Source organism: Octodon degus, unplaced genomic scaffold (assembly GCF_000260255.1).
Source record: "Octodon degus isolate 3935 unplaced genomic scaffold, OctDeg1.0 scaffold00108, whole genome shotgun sequence".
Lineage (NCBI taxonomy): Eukaryota > Metazoa > Chordata > Mammalia > Rodentia > Octodontidae > Octodon > Octodon degus.
Window position 1 is genome coordinate 5,493,600 of NW_004524684.1, and position 18,719 is coordinate 5,512,318.

General features: G+C 43.9%; 1 protein-coding gene across 2 annotated transcripts in view; it reads right to left on the minus strand.

Annotated features, from left to right (window-relative positions):
• Positions 1 to 16,995, minus strand: part of Hgf (hepatocyte growth factor) — a 72,971-nt gene extending 55,976 nt beyond the window's left edge. For both annotated transcript variants that reach the window (XM_004639256.2, XM_004639255.2), the window contains exons 1-4: positions 16,742 to 16,995; positions 10,049 to 10,214; positions 5,306 to 5,418; positions 3,827 to 3,941 (exon numbers count right to left, since the gene is read on the minus strand). In XM_004639256.2, coding sequence (XP_004639313.1) covers positions 3,827 to 3,941; positions 5,306 to 5,418; positions 10,049 to 10,214; positions 16,742 to 16,829 — 482 coding nt within the window. In that variant the 5' untranslated portion in view covers positions 16,830 to 16,995. The remainder of the gene's footprint in view (positions 1 to 3,826; positions 3,942 to 5,305; positions 5,419 to 10,048; positions 10,215 to 16,741) is intronic.
• Positions 16,996 to 18,719: the final 1,724 nt, after the last annotated feature.

Genomic DNA, 18,719 nt, shown 5'->3' on the forward strand with positions numbered 1-18,719 from the left:
GAAATTCTTTCACTTGAGCAGGAAAAATCTACAGTGTGAGGTCCTCAGAACACGTAACTATGGGCCAAACAGAAATGATCTGTGCTAGGAAGCTGATTAACAAACAGACCTTGCTAAAAAGATGAATGAAATACTATAGACATTCTGTAACTCTGAAGTGTCTTTGATAGTTTATAACCTTACATTTCTAGCATTTTAGAAAAGGGGAAATGCAAATAATGCACTAGGTGAATGACTTATAAAACCAACAATGTAATTAAAACTGGCCATAATTTAGCAACTGCTAACAGCAATTACTTTTCAAAATGAAGGAAGTCACATATTTTTGCTAATTTTAGTCCCACAATTTCAGAATACTTCAGTGGAGCTTCTGCTCGTAACTCTGCCTTACGTTTTTTCCTTCTGTTTTCAACACTTCTCATAATTTTTACAGAAGATTTATTCAAAAATAGTTATTTTACTGATGGAATCAAAACCAAACTTTGCTATCTATTCCCATGACATCAGTGCATTATCCAAATTCATCTAGGAAAACTCTAGTGTAACTGTACTGTGAGCAAGCGGGGCAGCAAGAACACACTATTATTAATCGTAGAACACACTGCTGCCTCCTATATGCTGGCCTGATGTGTAGGTCTTTAGGCAATTTATTTACTGAGCTTCAATTTCTTCTCTTAAAAGATAAATGGAACGAGCAAGATTATTATTAATTTCCTTTTTCAGTCATGTTCTTATACTAGGTTTACTTGAACTAGTGTTTTTAGTACATGTTCAATAAAATAAACACATATCCATTATCTACAGTTTTAAAGAGGAGTTATTGTTAAAAGGTGAGGGAAGGAGAGAGAGAAAAAAAGGGAGAGAGAGACAGAAACACACAGATACCTGTCCTGTGGGTTTGGAAAGCCAACTAGAAGCTGTGAAGAGGTAGTGAATGTGTCAGGCAATAACTTCGCAGGAAACATATGGTTAGGAAGGAAAAGACAAAGTTGAAATTAAGACTAGATAATGGCCAATAGACAAATTTTCCCCTGGAGTGAATAAAATGGACTGGAACCCTGGGCTCTTCCCACAGCTCTGAATGGATCCCGATTCCTCTCAGAGAGGGTGACATGAAAGCTCAGTCTGGACCACCTCTTTGCTCTCTGGTGTGTTTGAACTTTACCCCAGTTAGCTGACTTCTTGTGTCCCAAGCGGCGACCACCCTTTCTTCACAGGCCATGCTGGCCACAGGAGACTGCCCACCTTCTGTCACCTCATACAGGTGTTCACTGACAGATGCTTATGAGAACCAAGCACATATGAGGTGGGCCGGGCAGCAGGCTCTGGATGGAACTTACAATAGTAAGTTATTCACATACTTACTATTTTTAGTTGTCTGTCCTTGCTGTTAGCAAGGCTTGAAGGGAGCCAAGTGAAGAAATAGTCCCCCCTGGGCATTATCCAAGTATACTTTGAAACATAAACTTCTACATGCTAGCCTGCTTTTCTTTTAATATAAATTGTGCTCATAGGAAACTTGATCTACTCCACCATCTGCTTTATTAATGAATCCTGGGCTGCTAATGAAGGATATAGATGTAGATATCGTGTCCCCTTGTTTTCTGGTTTATCTTCTATACTAATCTCATCATCTATCATCATCTTTCCATTAAGCTACTTGTAAAATTTTTCAGTTAAGGGAGTCAATAGTAAATCAGTCCTCCAAATAGAAATATATTTCTTTTTTCCATTTTCCATAAAAGTAATCTTTAATTAACACTTAAAAGTGTGAAGTTATCATGCAGATACTCCAATAAGCCGCTAATTGAAGAAAATTGTCAATCTCAGTTGAACACTAAAGAAGTATTTGATTAATACTGTTTAGCCCTCTCAACCCTAAACCTCTATGCCACAAGGGAATGTACTTTAGTAAAATAGTGGTTGAGTTAGGAAGCAAGTTCCCAGGAAGATCTATTTCACCCTTACTCAGCTAGCAAACAATCACAATCTTAGAGAATTTGGGTTTGAAATAAGACCCTGAAACTAAGATTGATTTCAAATGCTAAGTTTGAAAAATATAGTAGCATACATAGTCATTTTTTTTGAAAAATGTTGATCTATCTTTTTAAATAAAATGTCTTTACTACATATATCCTTGAGAAAAGACAGACACAGCCATTGGGTTTGTATTGTGATATAAAGCACTACTATGTTCCAGTTATTCCTGTATTACTGTTAGAAACTAATTTGGGGATAGTTATTTTCTGTTACTGAAATGACCAGCTTACTGCTTAGTGGTTCAGGTTAAGTAAGCCGAGAGGACAGGTTCAACCCCAGGTTGGAACAGCTAGCTGTTTTTCTCTATATGTAAGCCAATTAACTCATCTCTATTACTAAAGCACAATCAATCATGTTATAAAATTGTGATTTTTTAAGAAAAAGTAAAATTAAATTAAAAAATTCTCAGCAAGCAAGATCATAGCCACTAGCAAAATAGAGTCCCAAACTCTGCTCCTCTGATAGGCCACAGGGCTCATGCCTCAGGGGTGGCCAGAACACCAGTCACAGAGGTGCACTGGCTGGCCTTGTCCTGCAGCCTCAACACTTGCCAATTATTAGCAGGTGTCGAGAACCCTGACAAGTACTGTGGTTCCCTATGCTGCAGCTTTACAATGTAATCAAAGTACCCGCTTGGCTATTCCTCTGAGAATGCCATGAGATAAACAACTAAAGTAGTCCACAAGTTACGGGCCACATGGATAAACTAAAGCTTCTAATCCACTTACTAATCAGGGGAGAACTGCTAGTAACCATGTTAGCTCCCTTTAAAAACTATTTGTGGGGCTGGAGAGATGGCTCAGTGGTCTAAAGCACCTACTTAAAACAAGCTCAGCAAAAGCATCAGGGACCGCGGTTCAATCCCCCAGCACCACATGCCAGCCAGCCCCACCCCCTGGTGGGCTGAGCTGGCCACACTCACACACACCACTCTCTCTCTCTCTCTCTCTCTCTCTCTCTCTCTCTCTCTCTCAAATAAATTAAAAAAAAATTAAAAAAAAAAAAACTATTTGTGAAGTAAGTCCTCAAAGCTACGGATATGTTTAGTCCCTACTAGATATTAGGTGTTTATGTTTTTCTTCCACGATGACTACAATTCACAACCCAGGAGCCTGCAAATGTCGTGTGGACAGTCCTGGCTGTACAATTCACCTGCACAATAAACATGCTCCTCTGGGGCTTAGACACTTTGTCTCCCAAGCAGGAGTTTGCTGCCATCTTTAGAACACAGGTGAAATGAGAACCGGTGAGCCTGAGGCATGAGTCTTTCACAGTGATGCTCAGCTCTGTCTACACTTTGGAATCACGGGTAAGCCTGAAGTCAGGGAGGCTCCCCCTGCCACCCAAGCTGCTGTCCTCATTGGCCTGTTGCCCTTTGGTGGGGCAGCACCCGGAGGGCTGCAGCAGGTGATTCTAATGTGCAGCTAGCCAAGGTTGGAAAAACCCCACAGCCTCTCGGGTCGGAGTCTGATCTGCCTCTGGTGCACTAGACAGCCTCTAATGCTTCCTCAAAAGCAAAAGGAACAACCTTTCTACCTCCAAAATGAAGATTCCATTCTTCGTTCACAAACATCTAGATCTACAAGTTGAGGCACGGAGTTACATTGCTGTTAGGATGCATTTGCTTGCTTTATGTTCTTTTCAGCCATAAATTCACGTAAGCCTTGGTCTCACGCAATTCTACAACCTGACTTAGTTACCACAGGGCTACAGGACTAGGGGAGGACTACAGCAAGACTGCCACCCTCGAGGACAGGCTGTGCCATCTGCTTGGTGCTGGCCTTACCTGTGCTCGTGGGGGATCATGGAGCTCCAGGGCTGGCACTTGATGCCACTCTTGGTGACTGAGACGGTGCCCTTGTAGCTGCCCCCTCTCCCGATGATGCAGTTTCGGATGTAGTCTGTGGAGGAAGAGAGACAGCTGTGCTCACGCAAGACACAGGCCCCCTTACCAAGGAGAGAAGAGGAGGAGGAGTTCCTTGCAGACCTGTAAGTAGTTAATTCCTAAAGTGTTCCAAAATAGCATAGAAATCTCTTGCCTAAAGCTTCACATAGGATTTTCAAAATAACACACTTTGGAGTAATCCAAAACAAACACACAAAAGCAGAAGATGAGAAGTTCCAAGGCTGCGAGTAAATTATATGAGAATAGCTAAAAATACTAGCCTGAACTTAATGTAAATTATTCTGTACATGCACAACTGGCCAGAGAAGTGTGACTTACGAGCCCTAAAATACCTCAAGTAAAGAACCATTTTTAAAATATTGAGAAGTTATTTTACAAATTATCATTAATGTCTTTTTCACTGAGTGAAGCTGTGCATATATATCTGAGATAAGTACATTAAGTTATGATTTTTCTTACGTTTTTGTTACCATCCCAGCTGCTAAGATACAGCTATGGCTGCTGAATTTAGGATACCCTATGTCACTGTCAAGTAAGAGCACATGCAGGCATTAGCAAAGGAGAATCCAAGAAAATGTTCCTGTGCTGCACTTGCAGACGTCCTGGGTCAAGTAGAGATGCCCATTTTCTACCTCAAAATTTCTTTTAATTCTAGGTAAGCACTGACCCTATCAAATGGAAATACTTTGTGTACATAGGTTCTAATGTCCAAGTTTAATAGGACAGAGATTGAGGTTTTTTCAGATTTTTTAGATGGTAGTATGAAAATGAGTGTCCTTCTCAGAAGGACAGCAAGCACATAATTACTACTTGTGATGAAATCATTCACTTGTAAAATTTATATTTACTTAATGTTCTATAATTATTTTATGCATACAGTTGTGTTTTCAATAGCATAATTATCTTGTGAATACAATTATGGATGAGTTAGCAAATCATATAGTCTCAATTCCTTTTTGCGTGATTTATCCAAATTATGAACAATCACCATTGTAAGATTATTCAAAGTTGTTAAATGTAAATAAAATATGGCTGTCAAAATTTGTCAAAAATTTAATATATCTTCACCTTGTAACATAAGATGATATTTACTAAATGAGCATGAAAAGTATCAGTTCTAGGAGGAGCACAAATGTCCGAGAGGAAGGTGAATCCAGATGACAAGACGTTTGGGAGCTGCTCTACAATACCACGGGAAGCAGCCAAGCTGCGATTTTTATCAGCCTTCGTGAATGAACGGACTACATTAATGGATTAGCATGTAGGAGAAAAACCAGTGGGAATCAGCACTGTGCAGGAAATGACGAACGCGCGGTCCAGGCTATTTCATCAGGCAGCCAATAGGGAGAAGCCAGGTACCTTTTTTCTCATAGAGGTCAAATTCGTGGCCAGACTCTTTCTTCACTCCACTCGACATGCTATTGAAAGGGAGCCACAGGCATCTTTTCCTTGCTTTGTCAAAAACAAAGGCCCTGAGGAGAACAAACACTAGAATGAAAAGAAGGAAACCTGCTGCTTATACTATGTCTAAATATATAACTACACCAAGGAAGAAAATATAATATCGATAGGCTATTATAGACACATAATAAATACACAAATGATATCAGAATCTACCATTTGATGACCAAAAAAAAAAAAAAAATCCCAGTTAACTTATTGAGGATATAGATTTAAATATCTGACTGAAAAGTTGTTGAGATGTTCTCATGCTATTCTCAATGACTTGCTGAAAACTACAAGCTTGAGCAAGTAAAAGAAAGCACGAGACAGGAAAAGGAATATTGTGGGACTGTCCTGCTTCAAGGTTGTATATGGTGAGATTTTTGGACTTATGTGCAAACATGAGAAGTATAGAATTCTTTATCCTATTTTTAAAATATAATCTAATTTTTAAATGTTTTTTATCATATTATGTAGGGACTTAAAGTTCAACATATCAATACTTGATGAAAAATACCTGTTCCTTATGCCTAAGATGTTTGATATGCAGACAGATAGTGAGGTTAAGCTTAACAGCCTAAATTGTTTGATAATAACAATAAGCTTGTCTTCTGGATGGTTAACAACCTAAGTTTGCAGACCAAATTAGAGAAAAAGGAGGGCTGCAAGGAAAGCCAACATTTTGGCCCTAGCCTTCTAAGGTCAATTAAGACTCAGGACATAGGAGAACTTGTACTGTAATGTCATGTAACTCGGTAGTGTCCCAAATTTTCTGATCAAGGAGATTATGGGGCCAAAGAGGAAAGTGATCGATAATGTAGAGTGTGCCTAAGGAGAGTCACATGGAGAGAAAACACTCTCTCAGGCTTTCACAGAGAGCACATTGGCCAAGCAAGGGCCGTGACTCATCCACATGGCTGACACTGACAAAGGTTCTACAATCTGAGGTACAGGATCTCAGGACAAATCCTGAGGGGATTTCACTGACCTTCTCAGACCCAAAAGCTACAACTCTTGTTGCACAGGTCCTGCTTTACCTTGGTCTTAACCATCCAGTAGAAAAGTATGAAGACAAAATATAGGAAGTAAAGCCATGCTGTTATGTTGAGCTGTGGGGGACTCAGGTCAACAATTTCTGACATTGCCAGTTAAACAGAAGACCCAATGCTATTATCGGCTACTGGACTCTCTTGGAATATTTTGCTGAATTTACACACCTATAATATTCAAATAATGGAACTTAACAAAAAAGGGTATACAGATGAATGTCCATTTTGTATCTGTGTATTCAAAGTGGTTGGGATAGATATATAGTTACATTCTCTTAATGAATAGAATGATTTGTTCTAATGGTGTTTGTAAATAGGATCTCAAGTCCACATCTTGTACAGCAATTAACCACTAAGAAGAATGTATGCAGTGTGTTAATTATTGAAACTGTCCTAGCGATTTGAATTGAAACTGTCTCATTGCTGTTTGTTTATCAATAAAATTATGAAAAAAAACAACAGGTAGCAAAATGATCTGGACAGTTTCAAAGATTATTTTTATATGTGCCCTGCTACTTGGGAGACTTTCTTTATACGTCTATGCAGATGAATATGATTATGATATCATGATTGTTTTCCCAAATCTGTAAACATATAAAAATGACATGCTACATCAGGCAAATAACCACCTAGGATCTTCGCTAGGAAAGGAGGACCTAAAATCAAATGTTCAGGAATGTTGGCCCATCGTATCCCTAAGGATACGATGAGTTATAAGACACTAGAGCTCACTTAAAGCAAGGGAAATCTTGCTCTGAGGATGACTTTGTTTCTATGCATGTTTCCCAAACATGCTTGCTTGCATACCTACTTCCATGTGCTTGTTTGATTTTAGGGGGATAAGCCCTTGCTGTGTCACTGAGCTGGCCCTAAATTCCCTATGTGCCCAGGCTGGCCTGGGATGCACAGAAGCCTTGTGCATCAGCCTCCCCGGGGCTGAGGAGCAGTGTGTGCCCCTTGCCTGGCCTTAGTATATACACTTTGAACTTAAAAATGGTCAGTCTTTGGGGATATGCTTTCAATGTATCATCTGAAGGCAAATGATGTACATGTTTCACGTTCACAACTACCATTCCTACAGCCAAGTATTTCATTTGCTTTGCTGTTGTTGTTGTTGATGACGATCACTAAAACAATTTTACCAAAAACAACATGAAAATATCCAACATACTAAAACAGGGCCTGCTTGCTAGCTCAGCAGACGAAAGTGCTTGCTCAGTCTGAGCACAGCAGCCAGCCAGGTTTTGATCCCTGGAGTGCATGCCAGTACCACCCCGGGCCGAGCTGAAACAACAACTGAGACTGGGCATGGTGGGGCCTGCCTGGATCCCAGCTTTGGGAGGCTGAAAACAGAAGAATCATTATGAGTCGGATCTATGTAGTAAGACCCCGTATGCCCTGTGGATCCTGTCCTAAACACAGAAAAAAAAAAGATACTAAAATAAAATGGTACATGATTTCAACTGGAAAATTGTGTACAGGATCTCCAACTTTCCGATTGCACATTTTTTTGTCCTTCCATTTCTGCTGTCATCTTCTTTTAAAATTATTCTAAACAATTCTACTTAGTCATGGCTGGAAGAGGTCTCCTGATTTCTCCTGTAGGTCATCGTGTGAATGAGAAGTCTGCTGAAACTCAAGAATCGGGCACTCTGAGCGTCTCTCCTGCCTAGCAAAGAGGTTCTGGAATGCCGGGAAAGCCAGCACCACTGACACTGTCTCAAGAGGAAAGTGCTGTAGAACGCTCTTCCCCTCCTACCTCGTCCACAGCACTGTCCACAGCCCTCTGGACACTGATGTTATGTGGCCCGTGCATTACCTTAACCACAATATGGTCTAAGAGTCTGAAACTTCATATACCTGGATAACTGTGTGTGTATTCAGAAGGCCACATGTCTTCTCCAACACAGAAAAGCCTTTTGGTCTGTACTGGTAAACAACTTAGCATGAGAACCATAAATCGAGTGGAAGCAGTACTGCTTACATAGGCCCCAAGAGGGCATATTTTCAGATTCAAAGTTTACAGTCAGGCTGGGGAGATAGCTCAGTGGCATAAGTGCTTGCCTAGCAAGTGCAGGGTCCTGAGTTTGATCCCTGGTACCACCAAAATAACAAAAAGTTTACTATCAATGGCATGTGGTGTCTATCCCCTTGGCCACAAATTTCCAACTCTGAGAAGGAGAAATATAACTTTATCCTATTTGATTGCCAAAGGAATGTCTCCACAAATCTACATAGCTGATGTATGGAATGAAAGTAATATTTTTTCCTAATTTATTTTTTAACTATCTCAAAGCTTTTTAAGGGCTGGGGAGATGGATTGATAGAATAAGCCCTTGCTAGAAAGCACAAGGTCCTGAGTTCAATCCCCCCCCCCAAAAAAAAACTTTTTATACAAAAGTAAGGGGAAGAAACAGAATTGGCATAGAATAAGAGCAGAATTATTACTGCAATCCACTTCCAGTGTTAGAGAGCACCTTCCCTGGAAGGGGCAGTTGGGCAATAAAAATGGGTAGGGTCTTCCAGGCTCCCCTCTGTGGAGCCCTCTGCCCACACCCTTCCCCAAGAGTCTGAAGCACTCAGCTCTAGCAAAGGAGGACGGAAGTGGGCCTCGTGCCCTGACACTGCTGAATCTCAAGTCCACACTGCCTGCCACTGTCCAATAAAATGAACTGGAATTCGAAACTTAGCAGAGTGTTCCACGCAATCCTGTTTTTAAAAGGTTTGAAATAGGAAGAAAAGAATAAGAGAAGAGAGAGGAAATTTATGAAGAACAAGAAAATGCATATTCTTGTGGCAGTGTGAGGCACTAGGGAGATGCCATGATGTACTTTGTGACCAAGCATGGTGCTTCCTCTTAAGTGATTGGCGAATCAGTAAGGGGCCACCAAGGATGACCAAAGAGAAGGACCCCTCTGTCTGCACTCCCCTCAGCCCTCAGAAGTGCTCTACAGCTTTCACCTGAAACTTCACATCCACCACACCCTAAGTTCTCTTGCACGGCCTTTGCAGTGGACACCAGTCCCTCCAGTAATTTTTAACTGATTCTCTCAACACCTTTTATTTAAATCCCAAAGACAAAGATACTAGTTGCACTGAATTTTGGTCATTGTACAGTTTCTATTCTGAAAATTCCTCCAGTCTTTTTGAAAGATAGAGTAAGGGAGGGAAGGAGCAAAGGAGGGAGGAAAGGGAAGAGAAAAAGGAGGTAGGGAAGGAAGGAGGAATGGAAGGAAAGAAAGAAGAAAAAGAAAAAAGGGGGAAGGAAAAGATTTACCCTGAATGACCAAATAGAATATTTACAATATCAGAGAGATATACAATAACCCAAGATGATTTGAGTTCCCCAAATTCCACTGTTCCTAGTAAAAAATCCAAATGCTCATAAGCAAAACCCCTGTTCGTTTTAGAGGATAGCTTTGCATTCTCCCTGACTCAGGTTCTACTTGCATTCTCAGAGAGCTCAGATTTCTGTTTGATGACTTGAAACCAGACACAAGCTTAGTCAAAAGAACAGAATGCAGTGCGGTCGCAGAAGCCCAGAGAGGAGCACGGGTTCAAGGGGCGCGTGTGCCACCTGGAACCCTCCCGGAGCAGCATCAAGACTCACTTGCAGGTGAAGGGCAACCCCTTATTCCTGGTGCATCTGCTAGCGCACTGGTCCACACTGCCCATTTTCTTGGTCTTGATCTTCAGTAGTGGGTCTTCTTTGGTGAGGGTAGTCTTTGCTGACTTTTTGAATTCGTGAAGGGTATTTCTTCTCTTTTTCTGTCCTTCTATTAATGCAAAAATTATAAACATGGAAAAAATGCTTTCAAGGCTTACATAGACAGAGAATTCATATATCACCTGCAAGTCATGATTTCAGCTAAGAACTGCTAGATCTCCAGGGCTTAGGACGACAGAGGCCTGGGACATAGCTGTGAGCCAGAGAGAATGGTTGCAATCAGGGGAAAACAAGGAGCTTGTCCCTGATTCATCTGTATCCTTCAGTCATTCTTCTGTATTCTTTCAAAAGAAGTATGCCATAAAAAATTAGGACAGCATTCACCCTAAATAAATAAACCTCAAGGAGGGCCAGCCACGTATATCAGCAGTCTAAAGAGCCCGCTTAGGCAAGCTCAGCAACTGGGGTTCAATCGCTGGCAAGCCACTCCGGCCCACCCCCAGGGTGCGCTGAGAGGGCAACTGAGACTGGGCGTAGTGCTGCACACTTATAATCCCAGTGCTTGGGAGGCTGAAAACAGGAGGATCACTATGAGTCCAATCCGTGTAGTGAGGCCCTGGAGACCCTGTACTAAACACATAAAATAAATAAATAAATAAACCTAAAGAAATAACTATTAAGGTAACCCTCAGGATAGAATTCACCTTAAAGAAATATATATAGTCTCCAAACAGCAGTCAGGTATCAGAGCCAGGTATTATATTGCATGCTTTATAATCAACATCTTTGTTTTCTTCCACAATTGGCCCCATGTAAGGTAGAGGCGTGTGAGAGACTTCTCACTAAGAACATGCAGTGGACAAATTCTTCTCTGTTGCTTTAAAAATTGTTTCATACCTTCCACATTTACCCGTTCTCTTCACTTGCCACAAGTCACATGTCCTGAGCAATTGCACACTATTTCTTGGTGTCCACTGAATGTTTGTCTTGAGATCAAGCCAGAGGCTGTACATCAAATGCATGTACACGTCACCCCTTAATGCAGCAGCATCATTTTTCTTCATGAAAATATAAGGCTCCCAGATAAGATGAAGCCTCCTACTACAAACCTGGAAAACCAATCCAAAACTTCCTAAAGTCTTAATCTCATGGATTACTGGAGAGTTCAAGAGCTGTTTCTTCACTCTCAGTGTTCTGAAGGTCATCCTAAGGTCATGCTCAAGTGACTCCTGGCCCAGTAGGGTTCACAGTGTCTGATCCACTGCAGCTCCAGGATCACAAGCATGGGAGAAACTGCACCCCTCTGCTGGGCAATGCATTCAGTCACCCTTTTACCAAAGCCAATGAGAGCAGATCATTTTTAAGTTGATGAGAACAACACACAGGGGACAGTTAATCGAGCACATACAAACCTCGGACTAGAAGCCCAGTTGCCCGGCTTCAGAGCTACTATTGCACTCCACTTGCCATGTCAACTTTATCTAAGAACTGCAAAGAATGTATGTGGAAATATAACTTGTAGACATTTTCCAGAAGACTTGGTTCAGGGCTATCAATCAAGAGGAAACTTGGATGGTAGAGCAGGAAATGCACAATAAATAAGGAGAAACGTGAAAGCCTTGAAATTGCCGGCTCTTTGGAAAACTTAAAAACTAGTATTAATTTCTGTAGCACTGCTTTCAATTTTAACTTTTCTTTCCCCAATTAGATGGGATGGCTATAGCACAACAGACACCATGTTCTCACGACATTTCAAACACCAAGTGATGCGTTAACATGTGACCCGCATAACTGGCCAACAGATGGCAGGCCTGCCACCCTCACGGCCTCGCCCAGCAATAGGCCTTCGCCACCTGCTGCGTCCACACCACAACTGCCCATCCACAGAAGCAAAGTCATGTTCATGGTGCACGAGAATGAATCACTTAAACTACAACCATTAGGTAGACAGTTAGAAATCAATTTTGAGAAAAGCGCTATGGATATGCCAGTATTGTTTTCTTTTTGAAATGTCATCGTGTGTTTTGTGACACTGGAGAAGAGACTCCTTTTTATCAAGTGGTGAAGGCATCCCTCTGCTTAAACTTTGTTTCTGTCATGGACTTCTGTCAGTGGGAAGTAAATTTTTTAAACAATGGAGAAAAATCTATTTTTAAGACTATCTGTCAAATAGAGGATACCTATCAATATATCGATAGACAGATTTACATGTATATGTTCATACTAACTAAAATTATAGAATTAAAATTGATCACAATGTATTTATTGAATTGTCTAAGGGTAAAAGAAGCATATAAAATAAATTCAAAAACACTATGACTGGGCTGGGGAGATCGCTCAGTAGAATAAGTGCTTGCCTGGCAAGCGCAAGGTCCTGAGTTCAAACGAACAAAAACACTATGACAAACAATCTTTAATTAAGATAGAGGCCCTGTCCCGGCATCAGTGTCTTTGCTCAGCTACCACACCAGAGGAAGGTGAGCAGTAAAGACTTTTGGAGGAAAAGAGATCTCTGGAGAAGAGCTGTTGTCTAATTCCATAGCTCTTCAGTTGTCCAGCTGAAGTATGAAAATGTATGCTTGCAGCTCATTAAAACACAGTCTACGCTTGCTCGCTGGAAACTTTTCCATCAGGAAAGATCCAGAAGCATTCTGAAAGGAAAATATGTGTACAGCCCCCTTCACTGTGTGACAACAGAAGTAGCAAGCTTATCTGGAGCTACAAACCCATCACAGAAACTGAAACCAACGCCAAGATTCCTTCCTCAGTACTCTTGCTTTTTTGTATGAATTTTTCTTTGTAACTCAATCACGCTAGCTCACTAATTACTAAAATTATGAAGTTTGATTTAGCTACATTATCATGTAATACAAACATCTATAAAATCTCTTATCTAGTAGGAGAAAAATTAAAAACAGAAGCCATTCAAAAACAGCATCTGAGAATAAAATCCCTTTGCTGAAAACAGTTTCAACTTTCTCTTTCACGTGTACTAACAACTGATGTTTGGTTTACTGAAAACACTTGAGAGCCAGTCTTTCTTTGGGCAGAACACTGAAGAAATGATGATTGGATCAGCTTGGTTCCTATATATTTTCTGCATCACCACTCATTATAGTTCGTATACAAAATATTGAAATGAAATCAAAGGATGGGAGATCATGGCAAATTTGTCATGCTTTCCTGAAGTTGAAATTATGACTCCTTCCTTCAAGTTCTCCCACTATGGAGACGTGTGCTGTGAGCCATGTTTCCTAAAGAGCCTGAGCTCCCTGTTGCCGAATTGAACTCATTAGGATCCTATTGAAAACCCACAGCCAGAAAGTGGGGTCAAATGGATCAAGGTGTTTGAAGAAAGACACATTTCTCCCCCTGGTTGTTCAGCCTCACACTCATTGCTCTCAGTACCTCATATATTTTCCTCTGTGCAGATGACCTATTGACTTCAAAGGAAAATCCTGCAAGGAAAGGGTTTTCAGAGTGTGGAAAGAAGCAAGAATCTGGCTCCACAATTCTGAGAAAGCTACCCGGATGATTAGTGGCTAACAGTTGGAAAAGCAAATGTTAAGATGAAAGTATCCAAATAATTAATGGAAGGAGATGGTCATGACTGGAGATTTGAAACTCCTCAGAGGCAGGAATCACAAGGAGAAGTCTAAGTCCTGCCTGTCATCAAGCTAGGGCTTGAATTTCACTAAGTGGCCAGGTGACCAACTCCTTTTCTTTCAGTGAGGTAACTGTATGACAAATGAAGGTGTCAAGGAGAATGACACGATTTAGGTGTAAACCAGCTATTGGTGTTCGAGAAGCAACACTGCTGTATCTTCCAAGAGCTTATAGAAATGAGGACTTACAAAATGAGGTGAGAGTGTGAGCTTAGAGCCTTCCTAGCTCTTCCCCTTGGTCTCCTTTCTACTCCCTCGCTGAAGGACTCCGATCCAGAGACCTCACCCTGGTTGACGTTCTCTCTGTCCATTTCTGCCCACAACCTTCCCCATATAGCAACCCCAGGTGCCACTCTGAGGCACCGCTGGTGTCCAGTGGCTCGCTTGTTCACTAAGTCTTCACTTTGGAGCACTGTGCTTCAGTGTGACCTTCAAGATGCTATTTGATCTCCCCTTGCTTTCTCAGCCACAGGTTGCACTTCCATGGGTGTCAAACACACCTACCCTGTCAGACTCCTTCTCCTGCTCTGTGGGGTCTTTCTGCGGCATCCCTCCTACTGCCCACCGTGGCACTGCGGCCACCTGTGACCTCCTACCTCAGATGCCAAGCTCACCTCTATTCATCTATCCATAATAAACGTGAGCATCAAACCCTGTCCACACATGACTTGATTCACTCCTCTGGGAATGAGCGCTCAACCACAGAACTTCCAGTATGGAGGACACTTACTATTCTCTAGCCAAATGATTCTCCAGAGGAAGTTTCAGTCAGTTTCACTGGTACTGGCTGCAGCATTTCACGCACATGGATTTGGTAGGAATCTTAACCTCTTTTCCTTAGCTAACTAAGGTAAGAAGATAATTAAAGCCTTCAACCTTCAAGTGTCCATCATAACATAAACCCACCAATGCCAATCTTACTAGACTCAAGTAAGATTTTCTTTAGAACTTGGTTTGTAGTAGCTGCTCAACAAATACAGATTTCTTTCCTCCTTCAACTTTACATTCTTCAAAGGCTCTTAGAGAAGAGGTACTTGTTTAATGCTTCTTTTGTTACAGAAAATTTTTGTTTTCAATGTAAGTGGGAGTAAATAATACTAATCTTTGAGGGTGACTTGGGTCAAGCATATGGAATATTTCTTTAGAAAACTTTTAATATAGACTTTTCCATAATATATTCTGCTCATAGTAGTTTGCAACTTATTACAATGTCCACTGCTTTCCTAACACTGTGCTAGCTTTTATGACAGAACCAACAAAAATATAACCAAAGCCAGTAACAGCAACTACAACAAAACTTCCCAATGCTCAATATTAGAAGACGTTTAAAAAGAACAAATCCTCTCCATATGCTTAAAAAGGCTACTCCTGATTTTCCATTTCAGTGATAATATTTTTATCAAAAGCTCTCCAAATAATCTTGCCACCCAAAGAAAGTTGGGCCCTCTTGCTGTGACAATTTTAGTATTACCCACTTCAGGAATTATTCATAGCATAGATCTGTGATTCCCAGTTGGCCCTGCCTGCCTGCCAGCTCTCTCTCTCTGAAGCTGCTTTCTGCCTATACTCCAGGAACACAGTCACTTCAGCGTTAGCCAAAGTGAAATGTAACTGCAAGTGCTTGTCTCCTGCCAAAACCTGGGAATGCGTGCCAGAAACAGATAGACACTGTCGATGGCCGATCTGCCGTTTGAATTTTCAGCACTACAGCCTGCCTGCGTTGGTTTGGATGACTTCAGGTGACTGTGTTATTCACAACAGCAAGTTCAATGCTTTCGAAGGAAATCCATCAAAGTATTAGCCATGATTTCAACTTACGCCCAGAATTCCCTACACCAGTAATGTCTGTAAGAAAGGCTTTCAGTGTGGGGCATCTGAACCCTGACGATGCCGTAGATTTGAATTCAGTTTTTTTTTTTTCATCTCTGCAGAGAAATCTTATCTACTTGCTTTTAAATCTTACCTACTTGTTTTCCAAACTGTCATAGCCCCAAAGGGCCATGTCCCCAAACAGAAACAAGGCAAATGGGTGAGATGACTTTTCTTACCATTTAGCAAATTCTCAGAGTTTACCACCCTTGTATTATTACATCCGAGCCAAGATCGGAGGTCTGATCAATTTCATATTTAGCTTATCTCAGAAGACACAGTCCTCTCTGTCCTAAGTAGCCCAAGAGCCTGCCTGCCGCCTGGGCATTTGCCCCTCTCTGCCTCCCCTGTGCCTGCTTTGGACGTCGGCCTCCTCCAGGAGGACCCAGCCACCGCCACCACAGCGATAACGCAATCAGATGCACATGTTTCCTCCTGTCCCGGTAACAAGAGCAAACTTCCCAAAGCAGCAGAAGAGGGCTCTCAACTCCCAGCCACCAGGAACACAGTGACGCCTCTGCAACCTGCAAGCCCAAGGAGAAGCAGGGGTGGGGAGCGGGGAGCCTTCGGCCTTCACCGTGTCCCAGGGCTTTGCCCCTCAGGGGAGCGCTGCCTTACTGAGAGGAGGAACCCACACCACCGCCACCAGCAGCAGGAGCTCCGCAAAGATGCTTTCTCTCTGGAGCATTTGCGTAGTACTGGGTCTCCTCCGCTGCTCCGTGAAGCTCTGCCTGATGCTGTGACCTGGCTCTGAACATCAGCCCTTGGGTGGCCTGAGTCCCGCCAGTCACCACCTCCCTCTGCACACCCGATGCTTTGGCTTCCAACTCGCTAAATGCACAAAGTCCCGGCCAGCGCGGGTGCTCTGCTCTGTCCCGCATCTGGGACGTGGGGTTCAGGGAGCAGGGCTGGGCGCGGTGCGGGCAGAGCAGACCTGCGGGGATCTCTGCAGGCGAGCTCTGCAAAGGATTTGCAGCCCCGAGGTCCACAGAGGAGAGGTGGTGAAACCCAACCCGCGCCCCACACCACGCTGGGCCAGCCGGGCAGCCGGCAGCTAGAAAGAAGGGAAGCTTGGCGGGGAGGCCGGGGTCCGGGCACTGACCTGCGACGGGCGCGGCGGTGGGCAGCAGCAGGAGGTGCAGGAGGACCTGCTGCAGCAGCAGGACGGGCAGGAGCCTGCGGGCCCGCATGGTCCTGGGCGGCGAGCGCCGGCTGAACGGTCCGGGCCAGAGTCCGCGCCTCCGAGGGCCGCCGGGCTCGCGCTGCTTTTATTGCGATGAGCTAAGTTTGTTATGTGATTAACTGGAAGATCTATGTCTGAACTCCCTCTTACGGTAAGAAACTGTTTTAACAACAGCCCTGCCTGCTCCTCGGACCCCTCCTCCCACCCCCCACGCCGGCAGATGCCAGCCCCCCACCCTGGGGAGAGACTCGCTGCGCGAGGTCACCTGGCCCCGGGCCAGCACCGACTTGGATGCCGCAGCCCCTGACCCGAGCTCGGATGGAGCCGGAGGGAGGAATGGGACTCAAACCCTCGGGCGGGCCGGACTCGGACTCGAGCTCAGGCGGGGACCCCAAGGGCTCCGCGGAAAAGAAAAGTGCGGGTGTTTACGCGTCTCTCTGGGAAAAGAAAAAGGGGAAGCGGCCGCGGGAGCAAGGGAGGCGGCTCGGCCCAGCTCGGCCCTCCGTCTGCGCGGCCTCTTGCAGGGGCGCCCTGGGCTGCAGCTAGACGGCGGCCGGGTGCGGCAGGCGGGAGGGGCGAGGGGGAGGAGCGAGGGACGCAGCCCAGGTGAGACCGGTGGGCAGGGACAGGGCGTGGTGCCGCAGCTCGGCGACGAAGAAACAAGCAGGCGGAGGCGCCCATGTCAGGTTGGAATCGCCCGCCGACGGCCCAGCGCAGGCGGCCTGAGCAGAAGCTGCAGGAACTTTCCGATTTACCTGGCGCAGCTTTCTCTGCAGACGCCGAGACCCTGCAGGGTTGGCAGGGACGGTGCTTGGCCGGTAGCTCTGCGGGGACCCTTCTGCATGGCCTTAGGAGCAAGCTCGCCTGGGCGCCCTGCACCTGCCCTGTCTTCAGCTCTCTCCCCTGCGCGCGGGGCCGGCCGCCGCGGCTAGTCTCGGGGCGCGCAGTTGGCAGAGGGCCCGCGACTCCAGGGCTCCACACTGGCCTGAGGTCATCGGCATCCCTGCTTCTCCTTTAAGTCAGCAGCTTTGCCGCCACAACCCAGGCTGCCTGGTGACTCCAGCGCAGCTTGCTTTGCATCTAGGGGAGGTGAGACTCGGCCGCCCCGCACCCCTGGGGGCAGCGTGGGAAGGGCCTTGTCTCTGCTGGGGACAGAGGCAGTCTTTCCGCGTCTCCCACTCCGCCCTTGCTTTATTTTCATCTTGCGAAAGCAAAGCCAAGCAAACTTAAAAATCACTTCTCAGCTTCACCTCGGTGCCCACCCCACTGTCTTCTTACTGTCCATCCCCACTTTTTTGAAAACCAGTTTCAGCGTGCCCCTGCCCAGAACCCTGAATGACCCCGCGCCCCCTCTGGTATTTCATGAGGGGCTATAAAAGCTTTAAGAGAAGCTAGACTTGTTGGTAAGTAAATCCTTGTAGGTAAAGAGTGAAGGAAAACAGACTTTCTATTTAATTTTTCACTTTCTCAAAGTCAGGCTAAAAGCTTAGTAATGCCTATTGTTACAAATTCAGGGGCTGGGGCTGGGGAGATAGATGGATGGAATAAGTGCTTGCCTGGCAAGCATAAGGTCCTGAGTTCGATCCCTGGTACCACAAAAAGTAAAACAAGGTTTAACAAATTCCGGGGAAATTGCACTGTGATCAGAGATGTAGGTTAGTGGTAGAATACTGCACACATTTATTTATTGAGTCAACTGCTTTCAAAATTTTTACTGACAGATCACTGTTAGACCTTTTAAGTATTGTTAAACAACTTAGACTTATTTAAAATCACATACTATTCACATTCCTTTCTGACAGAAATTGGTTTCTTTTCATTGAAATCCTAGCTCTCTGCGCCGAACCCTTGTGTATGCACACTAAAAATTATGCAAATACTCTTAAAAAGTGTCATA